A 15168-nucleotide genomic window follows, 5' to 3' on the forward strand; every position below is an offset into this window, starting at 1 on the left:
CACGCAACTAGCAGCATCAACTGGACCGTGATCGTCCTCACACTTAAGAGGCAACCTGTTCATAATCATGGGCAATGACAGATTTGCACTGTGTTCGGATATTGAAGTAGCTGTCGCGGACGCAGCTAAATTCTGAATGACAGGCATTTGAAGGCCATCACTCGGTTATTTTCGTTATGTTTATCCTTAAATGCCATGTGATGTGGATAATTATCTAGTTCATTTAGCATGCATTGCTGACCATGATAATAATAAAACAGTATATGTTTAGAGATACGTTCCAAGTTATTTAAAAATGTTGAAAAAATACATATGTGAATATATTGCCACAGATATGTAAAGAATGAGTAAATATCTAAACGCAGGCCCATATAATTTTCTGGGGTACCCCCTTCTTCGACCTATGGGAAGTGAGGCATGAGTTTAGACAGACTGTCCCGTAACCGGAGTGTCTCGAGTTTGATCCCAGCAGCAGCCACAGTCCTGGATTAAGATACTGACTGAACCCCTGTCTGCTCACTCACTGTAAAATGCTCTGGAAAACTTCACTATAAAGACCGATGCTGCGTCATCAATACATATTTAAGGCGGATCTCGCTTCATTTGGTTATGTGAGGTGTGCTGTGGGGTCTGGCTGCCTGGTCGCTCGGTGCCAAGTCCTTGGCATTCCATGTTGCATTCAGGTGAAATGGAAGCTCAGCTCTTGAAAATACTGACGATAGCTACAAGTTTGACTATGTTTTATTTGCTGTAAAGCATGATTATCACCCATCAATCCATCATCATGTCTGTTTTGTGTGCAAAGGGGTTGAGAATAATTACAAGGAGCACTAAAGTCAACAAAAAGTGCAATCGCTGCTTTCCAACGACTTGAACCTTGGACACTGTAAAGCACCCTTCTTGATGCGAGACATTCCGACAGTTTTTCCCATATGACCTAAACGCAGCATCAGTAGGCAGCGGTGATGCGCTCTATTACAAGCCTGTGGTCTAGTGAGGCGCTCATTGGGCCAAATCGAGGGTGTGTTCGCAGCGTGGGTAGTTTTTAACAGACGGGAATTGAGTAGGAGATTCCAGTTTGTGGTATAGGCACGACTGGAGACACATCCACTTCACCACACTTCACCAAAAGTGTGCCATGGTGCACACACACACACACACACACACATACACATTCCCTGTGCAAGCCTGTATGAAATCATATGAATTTTGAAAATACTGCTGCACCGCAATTTCCATTGTGTGCTCATCAACCTCAAACACTGATAGCCCGCTTGTGTCACACACATAATAATTTCCCTCCTTATGAGGGAATAGAGTAAGACAGGCCTCCAGTATGTAGGCTATGTTAAACAAAATTATAAGTTGCTATATTAGGCCATAGCATGATATTGTTATAGGCTATTATAGCAATGTCATATAAGATTTAGAAAACATGAAGTACTAAGTAAGATCAGTATAAATTCACCTCTGAGCATCACAGGCACACCATATAGCCCTGTAAAAATATTGTGTGAAAACTGAAATGTTTGGGCTTGCCGCCGGAATACCTCCAGTGTCTCAGCTGTGGTGACTTCTAAAATTTCATTCCACTGACTAAAACCTCATTTAAAACGATAGATACTCCAATCTGAAGATGATAATTATCTATATTTAGAGCTATAAGTGATCGTCATTTTGGTTTGGATTGAGCAGGAGTCCAATTGCTGCACGGGGCTAATTGCATTGATGGTCTAAATATAGCCTGGGTTTTGGACTTTTCCAGCGAACGGAGCCAGAACTTCCCATAAAAAAGATTTTATTCTGAAAAGAGCTGACATTTTATGATAAACAGATTTCAAAGTCTCAGATCTATCAAATACAATATGCCAGCAACAGATCAATAGTATAGAACAGGGCAGAACAGAACAGGCCACAATAGACTATAATAGACTAGACTAGAATAGAATAGAATAGAATAGAATAGAACAGAATTGGAGACTGGCATCTTTGTTTAATTAATCGTGACATCCATTGCAATAAATGGCAAATTAGTCTACTGACATGTTTCAATTAAAATTATAGACATCGATGGCCACAGTAGTCTGGTGTGTGTGTGTGTGTGTGTGTGTGTGTGTGTGTGTGTGTGTGTGTGTGTGTGTGTGTGTGTGTGTGTGTGTGTGTGTGTGTGTGTGTGTGTGTGTGTGTGTGCGTGTGTGCGTGCGTGCGTGCGTGCGTGCGAGAGAGAGTGTGAGAGAGCGCGTGCGTCCGTGCGTGGGTGCGCATTCCCTGCAAACCATTATCTGCCCTTGGTCCCTTATCTCCTGCCCTCCAGAGGACCTCCGGCTTGCGGGTGATGGGCAACAAGCTGACGAAGCTCATCAGTTTTCATCAAACCACTGATACCTTCAGATGCCTCTACCTGCGAATGGTACCATTATGTCACTGGAAACACTTAGATTACAGGGACTTCATGTTCCATTTGAGGGCTAGCCTGCTCGCAGTCATTCCACATGGCATCCTCAAGTGTTGCTCTTGAAAAAGATTCCTTTAGCGTCTCCAAATGCGCGCCTATGCCAACGTTGGCCCTCTATTCTTAGATCATTCCCTGTAATAGTGGTTACCAAACCTTATTGTCAGAATAAACCGGCCATTGTGTAGCAGAGCCCCTCGTATTTGCTTCCCTGATGAAAAATCTAATATTCCCTCTTAAATCATGCACATAAGGACTTATAATGGGTCTATATGATGATGTTAAGGTACATTACATAATATTTTTCTCCCCTGTGGTGTCCTTACAATATTCATATAGGCTATTCCTTAGAAATTGTGTATTCTAGCTATGGCAAAAGTGACAATAGCATCACTTCATTTTTTTCTCAAGCAAGACGTCTCTGTCAGTTTATATAAACGGCCCCTTTAGTTGCATATTGCTGATAGCTGAAGCTGAAAAATGCAAGCAACTACTAGTAAAACCTCACAATAATGACTTAGGAGATCACAAGCTAGACCTATTTAATGCCCACTGACCGTTATAGGCATCCTTTCAAAGTCGTGGCTATACTTTCACTCTCATATAACCCAGGATCATTTAGACTACGTATGCAGTTTTAGGCGAAGCAGTAGTTTCGCTATTGAGCATTTTAACTATGCATAAACAACTGTGAATATCAAAAACCTCACCAGAGAAATCCATAAGCTAGACATCTACTTAAGTTTCACTCTCAAACCCTGAAGCCTAATTGCAGCCTAGAAAGCTATACACCATTTAGACGTCTTTTAAGTACAGTCAACTTCAAATTGGTGAGTGGTTATATTTGGACAGTGACTTATTTCTGATAGTGTTTTTCTTGATCATCCCAGAGTTTTCATGGACAGCCTCGTGGCCTAAATGACTATACTTACTCCAGAATATTTCTTTACTGCTCCAGTTTTATGGCAAAGGGAGAGTTTCTTCTGACTTCTCCCTTGAGCTGTGCGAGAACATGCACAGGCAGCACCAATTTACCTTGCAACGTATGCAACTCATACAAGCTAGTGAAACATAATACATGTTTTAGACCGTTACAGTAGGCCTACAGTCTATTTAATATACTTGGACATCATATGATTAACTTGAGCCTGTTTAGTTTGGGAGGCATTGCTTGATCATCCTAGAGCTGTCATATTCAGAGTTACTCATGAATATTTCTTTATAGCTCCACTTTTATGGCAAAAAGGGGACTTTCATTGGACACTCCCCTAAAACCTTGGACGTGGATGTTTGTGACTCTGATTGGTCGTGAAGCCCCGACCGACAACACCTGCTTAACTCCTTCATCCAAATTGACACCCGGGGCTCCGAGAAATATAGGCAGCATCCCTCCTCCCAGCTCCTGCACTCAGTCCCACAGCTGCCCTATAAGACACCAGCCCGCAGCTTTACTGATCACTGATCCAAGGTAAACCTAAAGCTATAGGCGCTCACATACACAACCGGATCTTTGCTGGAAATTGCAGCGCACTTTCGGAGACGCAATGTTGGTTAAACTGGCCGTAGCGCTGCTGGTTTTGTCAGTACTTGAGCAAGTAGTGGGATCGGATAATATCGATATTCATGACAGCCCCCCGGAGAAGCCTGCCAGCCAGAAAGGACGTCTTTCCTTGCAGAATACAGGTAAGAAATAGGTGTTTATGGACAAGAATGTGTGGGGAGGATTGGGTCTGGGCAACTGCTTACACATCCATGAGGGGTTTGTCCGGACACGTGTTTCTGTAAATTAAACCATGCAGGGCATACGTCCATACGTTTTGACTAATCTGCAGCTTTTAACTTAAATAACGGCCACATAGTGCACATCATTTACCCTTTTCGATTACCCAGAAAGTCGATATCTTGTAAATACTCTCCGACAGAAATTTAATATGTTAGTAAACTATTAATAGAACGGCACAAGGTAATAGGTAATGTATACGACGGCGCATCTAGGTGTGCGCTTGCGTGCGTCCGTGCATGTGTGTGTGCGTGCAGAAAACTGTTTCAGTGCTTTTTGTGGAAAATATGCTTGTTCTGTCTCTTGTATATGTTCAAATGAAAGTTGGTTGATGTAGGTTACCATGCAGCAGTGGTTGTAGTAGCAGTTTAGTGGTTGGCCAGTACTCTTGGGCAAGCTGGAGTTTATTTATTGATCCCACCCTTGGGAAAATGTTGCTTACATACCAAAAATGCCGTATGTAGCATGCCTGGTCTACAAATCCAACACACGGCGCTATATGTTGGGTCGCTGCCTCATTTAGAGCTACTTCTGCTGAACACTGGGCTAGTTTTTCTTCAAACAGACCATGACTTGCGACCCACAGTGTCAACCTGTATCCAATCATTAAAAGAGAATTGTAATCTTGTTTCCACGCTGAAAAATAGGGACAAACTCCAAGGCAGGTTTCACAGCAGAGTCCCTGGTAACACCACTGTGTAATTCAATGCACGTTGCGGCCAAGCTCGTTCGATCCAAGCACATTCCCGTGATGCCAACACAAGCACCGCCGACAGCGGCTCACTTTTCCTGCGCACTAAAGTTCAACTCTGCCTGCAAATCCCGCACCAGCTCTCCCTCCTTCCCCGTCCTACTGCCCCCAACAGAGGCTCTTTGTTGACAGCCATAATTTCCCAAATAAAGCGGAGTTAATGCCCTATTTGCTTTGACCGAGTCAAATCAATGACTTCTTTACGCAAGCGGCTGGTGTGCACTTTGGACTGGACAGTGATGGGGAAAAATCCAGGAGTTTTTCTCACGCCCATCAGTTATCAGCTCAAAGTCAAATCACGCGTGTAATTATATTTCACTTAGGTCAACAGTTGGGGTTTCATAGCCAAAATGGAGTTGCAAGCCACCCTTTAGCTATAGATAATGTGCGATTTGCCATATTAACGTTAAAGTTTCCCAACAATGTCACATTGAGTCCACGACATATGATTCTGGAGAGGTTCTCTGCCTGTAGTCAGATGGCATGTGTCATAATACATACTGTCAGACTACAATTTGGGGTTGAAAGAGAGACCTCTGCTTTTTCTTGGTAATTTCTGTCCACTATCATTTGTTTTATTCCTGTCCTCCATGGCTACAGTAGAAAGCAAAGGGCACTTGAGGGCCAGTCAGTGGTGTGCCAGTGTGCAGACTAGCAGTAGCTAATGTTACATATACTCACACACATCTGTTATTTTACCGTCTTTACACTTGGGAGATATTACTGCTGTTGTGGTGTGATGTTCTTATATCATAAGGACTATGCAATAATGTGACGTCCCTAAACTACTGCGTTCAGTATACATCTACATTATATTCTCTATCCAGCACTGCTGTGTTGAGAGACTTGTTGATGCACATTTGGTTAAGAAAATAACATTGAAAATGACTGCATTTGTATGTCCTCCACAAGTAGTCAAGGCTGTATCTGCAATGCACCATCCTATCTCAATGCTAGGCAGTGCAGATGGATTCTGGTGCAGAATGACACAGTAATATCTCTGTCACCAAGTGTTCCTCTGCAGGAACCCCTCGGCTCAGGAAATCAGAGTTCTGTCCCCCACCCCCTTTTCTCTCTCTGGCTAGGGGTAGCTGAAACAGGCTGTAGGTCATAAGCACAAAAAAGACAACTTTGTCTTTTAAAACAGTTACACACCACATCGGCTTTTGTCATTTGTGCAGCGATCTGTGCCAAAGTGGAGTTTTGACTTCTAGCTGCATCAGCCAACACACCTGTACACTCTGCTACTGTCTCGATGAACACATTATGACGCCCCCTCCCCTAACCTGTTGTGTCTTTTCAGCTGAGATCCAGCACTGCCTAGTGAATGCAGGTGATGTTGGCTGCGGCGTGTTTGAGTGTTTTGAGAATAACTCCTGTGAGATACGAGGGCTACAGGAAATCTGCATGACCTTCCTGCACAATGCTGGCAAGTTTGACTCTCAGGTAATAAACTGTTATTGTGTCTTTCTGTCTGTCCATGGATATTGTTTACATTCTTGCAAAAATGGTACAACCTGTGGCACCACACTTTGCATCGGTTCAGTGCTCGACAAAGATTATCTATCATTGTGTTATTATCCTGACTGGATTAGTTTACTTGCATGTTTTTTTCTACAGAGGTGCACCTTCAGGCATGTATACCTTGACGGCACCAATTTTTCCAAAAGCGCAATCATATAGGCACACTCTCTACATAATCTCTTTTCCTCTCTCACGGAGTTCAGTTTCCTCTCATTTGACTGATGGGTGTACAGTTAGAGTCAGAGTAGCCAGCTGGCTCTGAGCCCAGTTAGCTCCTTTTTCATATGGGTAGAGGAGGCTGTGGTCCTGCCTCACTAAGCCAGGCCTGACTGGGTCTCAATTAGTTTATTAGGGTCACACACTAGGAACATGCATCATTCAGGGTTAAATTTAGAAAGTTTTACTGGATCGAAGGAATATGTTTCACTGCTTTTCTCCTATACTCTAATCTCCCCATCCTGTGTTAGAGGCATGTACTTGCACACTCTGCTCCAACTCGTCCGTACACACAATCCACCATATCTGAAACAAGCCCACAACTTCTCCCTACTACCCAAATTATTATTGACAACTGTTACAGGACTGTAATAGTTTCGGCATCGACAACTTGTGGAGCCAAAGTGTTGGTCTTGTTCCTGGGCTCATGCATAGACTGTCAGGTTCCTTCCAGATCAATCGCACATTTGGACCAACAAGGGGCTTTGTCTTGGATGCATACTGAACATGTGATTCTTTGTGTGTGTGTGTACACAGGGGAAGTCCTTCATTAAGGATGCTCTGAAGTGTATGGCCCATGGTCTGCGCCACAAATTCAGCTGTATCAGCAGGAAGTGTGTGTCCATTAAAGAGATGGTGTTTCAGCTTCAGAGAGAGTGCTACATCAAACACAACCTCTGCTCTGCTGCTAAGGAGAACGTTGCCGTCATGGTGGAGATGATTCATTTCCAAGACCTCTTTCCTAAAGGGTGAGTGGCTCTGAATATATCTCTGTTCCTCTGCTACCCAAGGTCTCTATGCTCTCCTGCAGCTCATTCCTTCTCCTCTATCTCTAACTGTTCACCCTCACTGCCAAGTCAAGCTCCCTCTGTTTTTCATCTACAGGACAGGTGCCACGACCATTTATTCCTTTCATTTCCTACACCTTGATGTATTATGCCTCTGAACATTAAATCAAAGCTGTTGGCATCACATGAACTATCGGTGTGTCTCTTTTCAGTCCATATGTGGAGTTGGTGAACATTCTGCTGAGCTGCGGAGAGGAGGTGAAGGAGGCGTTAACACGGAGCGTCCGACTACAGTGCGAGCAGAACTGGGGTGCTCTGTGCGACAGCCTGAGCCTCTGCTCTTCCCTCACCCCGCCTCCGCCTGGTGCCGTCACTGAGCATCACCACCCCGCGCCCTCTCACCCTGAGCCGGAGCACCCTCGCCCGCCTCGGCAAGGAGACAAGGACAAGTCCAGCAAGGGAAGCTTCGGCACCCACCCTCGCAACCGCAGTCAGGGGCCCCGCCGTCAGAGCCTGGAGACCGGCGTGGTGGCCGAGCAGGAAGACCCCGAGGCCACTGACATCCGGAGGTGAAAACACAGGAGACTGTCCCGACCCCAACACCATTGAAATCCCACTGACACACATACATATGTTCACACAATGACATATACACACACGTGCACACTAGCACCAAAACTCGTCCCACCCACACACTCTCTCTCTCTCTCTCTCTCTCTCTCTCTCTCTCTCTCTCTCTCTCTCTCACACTCATATATATACACACACACACACACACATACAGACACTCACACACACAAATTCCCGGACAGACTGAGCAGAAGGAAACAAGCCCCCACCGTTTCTGTCCTTATTCCTCCCTCTCCAGTCATTCCAGCAGTCCCACATGGTAAACTTGGTAAACTTGCAGGGTAATTGTGGTGTAGCTTGTACTGTTATGCCAGACTGTAGGCCACATTTGTTTGTTTGTTTGTTTTTTTAAACTGAATAATAATAATTGCTATTATCATGATTATGTCAATTGTTAGGATGATTTCAGCTCTAATATAGCATTTCTCAAATCATACTTACCGTAAGATTTGATTATATTTGTATTATTTATTTTATTCTTTATGCAATGTTGAAATATCAAAATGTACATAGAAATATACTTATCTATATTTATATAAACATGTATAAATATAGTTACCATATGCAATGCTGATATACTATATATGAAATAGTATATGGTGTGCTTTCTGTTGTTTCTTCACAGTATTGCACCCATCACACATTGGTCTGTAGATATGTAACATACACCATTTGTTGTTTCAAAGTGGGAATGTGTATTATAATTATAGATACTTGATGATTAAATACAAATTGTACAGGTTTCAAGTCCAGTTCTGGCACATATGAATTGTAGTGCATGATGGCCAAGAAGCCAACAAACTTGTACATTCTTAAAGTGAAAATCCACTCTAAAGAGGATGCATATACAGACCCGTGGATTTGGGCAGTGATTGTGTATTGCTAAGTCTCTGTCAGTGCTAGAAATAACAGAGTCAGGACTAATCTCTGATGTAATCAAGCGTCACTTGCTGGGGCAGATCCACTGGCAATGAATGAGAAACAAACTTAGAAGATACAGCAGTTTAGTTGATTATTATTTTGTTTGTTTGTTTGTTTTACAACTCTTAGCGCTACTATGAAATGTATCTCATTTTAATGCAAGGAATACCACAATGCCAGTCTCACATTCATTGTCAGTGGAGCCTCTGAAACAGTTTCTCAATGATATTACAGATTATTGCCATGTTTATAGCTTTAGGAGACAATTATTATCGTTCATAAGGTGAAGTTGGACTGTCAGAAATTATACATTCTGTTGAGGAGTCGGTTTTCCCTTTAAAAACGCCTGCTATTAGTGAATTGCAGGAAAGGAAGGATGCACAAAAGTAGTGCAAAGATCGATGACGTTTCAACCTTTCCTGAAGTCCTCCATCTTGTTTCAAATGTAAAATCACACACATCAAGGTGCCTAAACTTGTTTGAGTCCACAGCGACCTCTGATTTTAACGTGAATGGGTGATGTTCTATGATGGGGAGATTTTAAGCAGATGTTCAAATGATTTAGAATTGAATTTAAGATGACATTGAGCCACAGAAGTCTTAAATCTTGCACTTTGGAGAATTGTCAGTGTGATGTCAGCGCTGGGCTGCTGCACGTTCAGAGGTGAGACCGGGTCACCAGAGCGGTCCTCCTGTAACCTGGGCTCATGGGTTTTTTAACTTGAGCGTTCCTGGGTTTCAGCCCAGTCCTTACACACCTGATCAGCTACAGCACGGGGATTGTTTCAGTTTAGTCTATTTATGCTGGACTGGAACCAAATCTGGATTTCCCACCTGCTTTGTAGGACCAGATTGAACTCTCCTTTAGCAAAGCCTTGTAACCCTTTTCTGGTGTAACTGTGGCCAGTCAAGAGGCCTGACAGAGACCCTCCTGATCTCTGGCCTCTCTAAATTAGCCCTTATTCCTCTAGATCCCTTACCTAGGTCAGGAGAGGACATGAAGGCATGCTATTCTCCCCCCTTAGAGCCGCAGGCAGCGCAGCAAGGACCCAGGAACTGGGTTAAGTCCACACACGGGGGCTCTGGCGCTGTTATTCTAAATGTTATATTTACAGAGGCCACCAGAGAATTCCTCTGGGCCACAGCCAAGAGCCAGCAACAGAGGGAGGCAGAGGAGACTGGAGGGAAATAGAGAGCTCCGCTCACTGTTTTTTGCAATGATTCACTCAGTCGTCCCTCCTCCTCCTGCTCTTCTTCTTTGCCTCGTTTAGCTCACAAGACACAGCCATTTGACCATTTCAGGCCAGTTATATGCTTTAGCTTCAGAAAACAACTTAAGAGCACATCACACCACACGATTATAAAGCACCTGGTGCAAAAAAAAAAGACAAAATACAGACTGGAAATATGCTCACATTTTGTGGCTCCTCTAAGGGTTTTTCACTTTGTTTTCTCTTATATGTTTAATGTTTTCACTCCATTTTCCTCCCAATCATTTAGAGACTATTACGAGCTCCAAGTGTTGGAATCATCAGTGAGGCTAGCTGGCTTTTTGAATGCTGCTGGCAACTGATGGAGACTTTCTTTTCTATTCAGTTTTGGAAGATGGGATTCTTATGAAATCCCAGTGCAGTTTATGAGACATAAGCTAATCCTATTGAGAATGTACTGTATGTTTGTAAAATGACAATCTGTTCAGCTCTCTATTGTTGGGTTTGATATGGCTCTTGTAATACTATAGTGGCTTGAATGACTTTTCTTTTTGTGTTCAGAGGGAAATTAACTAACCATGTTTCCTGTATTTTTTATGTTCCATCACCATGTTATATCTTTTCCTCTGTTATGCACAAGGAAGCTCATGTCACCATTTAAAATACAGAACATGGTTTAGACGGTTGTAACTCACCTGTAAGACATTGGGCATACAGTACTATATCTTTGGACTCATGAAATCAGATGTATGTTGTTATCATTAAAATATTTTTGTCGGTATTTTGTGCATCTTGTCTCTTTCATTGTTGCCGTTGCATTTGTAATCATATCAATGCATTATAAACACAAGCAACATGCACACCCTGTGCAGATGTGAACTTTTACATTAAAGAGACAGAGTTGATGCTCTATTTTGTGTCCGTGTGCAACACACTGGCCATATAGTCGTGTGTTTTGCCAAGGATCAGGAAGAAAAAGAGAAAAGGAGCATAGAGTGGTATAAACTCTACCAGCTCTCAGCAGATAAGCAGAGAAGGCCCCATCGTCTCAGGTATACATACAGGTTAAAAGACACCCCATTCTCGTTTGACTTGCAGCCTCCTTTCTGACAGTGAAATACGGGCTGTGTTTAAAGTTTCAAGGACTGGAAATATCCACCCTATTGAAAGGCCTAAACATTTACGTCAGTGGCTCTGGATTGTATGCAATGCTTTGGGTGGGTTGAGGGTGTCAGTTTTTATGAGTTTCCCCAACGGTGTACATTACCTCACTAAACATTTAGACAATGTACTGATTTGAAAAGTAGTCCTCCAAATGCTGTTTTAAGTCATTGTGGAGTTAAGTGATGAAGTGAGGTGCATTTGCCCTGCCCAAATATGGGAATCTGAAACACCAATCCCTGTGTTCAAAATCTTTCATTTCCCTTCAGTGTGACAGGAAAGAATGAATGCCCACATACTGTTACATTTCAGTGAAATGAGCTACCCTGTTTGAACACGCTGACGGACCATGCTGGGATAAGTGCCCTGCTGTACAACTTTTGTAATATTAGCACCTGCTCAGTCCAGCATGATACAGTACAGTTTTTGATGGAGTGTGTAGTGATACCAAATGACCACTGGGTGGTGACATCTCTCTGGCCATTGTCACAAGAGCAAGGAACACGTGATGGGGTCAAACACATACATGTGGAAGTCCTTCCATCCGACTTTTTTTTTTTTTTTTTTTTAATTATTATTATTAAGGGTGGTTTCTAACTGAGAAAAGCCACAAATGATCCTCTAAGTTGAAATGAATGCAGACATTTGTAAACGATGGAAAGTTCCTTGGATTAATTTTCCCCCTGAAATTTTTAAGATAGGGTGGCTTTGTTTTTTTTTCATGTGATAATGAAATATGCAAACTTAGTTATCCTTACCTCATAGTCTGCTCTTAGTGTACCTGAAACTATGGTAGAAATAAAATGGCATGTCACAACACAACCCAGTGCAGAATAACAGATTCATTTTTTATTCTGCTTCATAGTGACTGGATGAATAGCATCTATTATGCACTTGATACATAATGAAGATGTTGTCCTAACCCACAATGGGTTTATTCAGGTCCTCAAAAAGAAAATACACCACTATCATCTAAGCTTTTCCATCTGTAATGCTACATTTATTCAGTGCATCATTAATTTAATCCATACTACACCAAGGTTAAGAAATAACAAGCAGTCTGATAACTGCTAATTACAAATTCTGAATAAAATAAAGCCAATTATGAAACTGTACATTCAGTTCTTAAAGCAAATGTTGAATGGCTCCTGTTATGAAGAAAGCCCAAGGCCTAGTGCTTTAAAATTAGAACAAGATATGTATCATTTCCTCTGCTTCCCCTGAAGATAAAGACGTACACATGAAATCATAAATCATATATCCACAAGGACTATCTAAAACTTGGATTTAATGGGCTTTAACAACTGCATGTTTTGTGACGATGAAAATTACGACCATGGCCTTGGCTGAAGTCTTTTGGAATGAACTGTGTGATTTCCTAACATGTGATCCCTGAATTTCAGTGTAATAAAATAAGGAATCTTTATGGTGAACAAGAACCCATATCCTGTCTGTCTGTCTGTCTAACCTCATAATCCTGAAGTGTCCAATTCAATAAACAGTGGTAGAGCAAGTAGCCAAATCCTTTATGTAAAAGCAGCAATGCCATAATTGAAAAAATATTCCATTAAAAGTAAAAGCCTGACATTCAGTATCATTAAATTACTGATACACATTTTAAGTCTACCATATACTTTAAACTCAATCATCTTTTATGAGGCTGTTGTATGTTTTGCATGTAAAACTTCATTCTGCAATGCATGCAGCACCTACAGCTGTCAGATAAATGTAGTGCAGTAAAAAGTTCAATATTTCCCAAAGTGGACTAGAAGTTTGTAGTCTTTCAAATCTGAAAACACTCAAGCACCAGTGCCTCAAAATCTCTGCTTAAGTATGGTATTTGAGTAAATGCCCTTTGCTACTTTCTACCTTTGTCAACAACTACATACAAAATACATTTCAGAATATTGCAAGAAATCAGCTTTTTATAGTGTATCTTTTCCACTGCACACAGATAGCAAACACACGCTCCAAAATTCAACAATACACTGTTGCAGCCAGCACAGTAGGGGTGTCACATTATAGTCACAACACTTTGATAAGACCGGCCATGGAGTGGAGTATGACAACATGTGAGAGAAATTATGCTGCATCATGCTCAGCTTGTTGCAATGATGCAAAAAGTCCACAATAAATTGCAATGAATGAATGAATGAATGACTGGCAAAACAATGAACTGCTGGCTGAAGCAGAAATCTCCCAGCTGGCATGCAGCAGGTTGGTATGGCAACAGAGGCCATACCAATGTATCAATATGGGAGCAGCAGAGATCACGTCTGAGAGGAGAGGAGAGGAGGTTGAGGTGCATCCAGACTGTGTGTCTCTGCAGGGAGAAACCTGAGATAGTCAGCTCCAGGTGCTTTGTGAACGTCTCTGTTGCTTCAGTGTGAACTAATGAATTAATGACCGAGCGCCTGGGTTCCATGGATTAATCATTTAAGAACCATCAGGGGCGAATGGGTGCACCCCTCCTCTGTCTATTGTTGGACCTTAGAAGATGTATACCAGACACAAAAATATATATGTATATGTATTTTGAATATTCAAGTTTCATATGTCTAACTAGTTTAGCTGAGTATTATTACAGAGTGGAACCTCTATAACACAGCTCAGATTCCTGAGGGAACAGAGAGAGTGTTGCTCTCGAGAGGAAAAATGCTGACACGACTCACTGTGCTCGGGTTACTCTCTGCTTCAAAAGGCCTGACCTGATCCACTGTGCTCAGCAGTCAGTAGCACACATAATATGGTGGATCCCAACACACACACACACACACACACACACAACCATACACAAGCACATACTCTGTTCATGCACACACACACACACACGGTCTGAGAGTGCGGATTCATATGGGCAACAGAGTGCCAAAGAGTGTGTGATGCCAGCCAAACAGCTTAAACTTCCCCATCTCACACACTGGCCAAACTGAGGAAGTGTGTGTGTGTGTGTGTGTGTGTGTGTGTGTGTGTGAGAGAGAGAGAGAGAGAGAGAGACAGAAAGAGAGAGAGATTAGGTTCTTTTCAGACCAAAACTCTGCACCATAATCAGTGTTTATTGCCAGAAATAGTTGACTTGACTTAATTTTTCACCAAGTTCTGCCTTTTATCATTCAAATAGTGGCCCATAGATGGTCTAAAAATATTGAAGCTCCGTCCCATATGGTCTGACAGTGACACCTAGAGCGGCAGCCTGCTTTTCAAAAAAGAAAAGGGAAGCTCCTGGCTTTGACACGTTGTTGTGCAGTTAAACTATCCCAACACGCCCTGCAGGACAGGGGAGTGGGGATGGTTGATGCATGCTACAAGATATAAGTGAAGGGTGGGGTCTGCCTTGGGGGACTGGAGCACCGTGTGTTGACAAGCGGCAGCAGAGGCTTACTAAGACGCCTAATAGTATAAGTGGAGTAATTCTCACAGGCTGATACGGCATAGGCCCTCTGCTGAGTGACAGCTCATTAGAGCTATCCCGACTTAAAATCAAGAAATGGAACAAACAGCATTGCTGCATCATGCCCTCAACAAAGGCATGATGTAGCAATGCTGTAGTATAGCAATATAGCATAACAATATAGCATAAAAAATATGTGTTAACTTTAGCTAAAGGTAAATATTGTGTGTGTACATAAGTGTCTGTGATAAATACAGGGGTGAGTGTGTGTGTGTGTGTGTGTGTGTGTGTGTGTGTTTTCATAGTGGGGGGTGGGGGGTGTTGGTGGGGAGGGAATTGCGAG

The 15168-nt window shown here is 42.5% G+C and overlaps 1 protein-coding gene across 1 annotated transcript; it reads left to right on the forward strand.

Annotated features, from left to right (window-relative positions):
- The first annotated feature begins 3829 nt into the window (after positions 1-3829).
- On the forward strand, positions 3830-8217 carry stc2a (stanniocalcin 2a). Its single transcript, XM_030061491.1, has 4 exons — positions 3830-4135; positions 6287-6429; positions 7261-7472; positions 7724-8217. Exons 1-4 carry the CDS (start codon positions 3997-3999, stop codon positions 8082-8084), a joined length of 855 nt encoding a protein of 284 aa, XP_029917351.1. The 5' UTR covers positions 3830-3996; the 3' UTR covers positions 8085-8217.
- Positions 8218-15168: the final 6951 nt, after the last annotated feature.

Source organism: Myripristis murdjan, chromosome 10 (assembly GCF_902150065.1).
Source record: "Myripristis murdjan chromosome 10, fMyrMur1.1, whole genome shotgun sequence".
Lineage (NCBI taxonomy): Eukaryota > Metazoa > Chordata > Actinopteri > Holocentriformes > Holocentridae > Myripristis > Myripristis murdjan.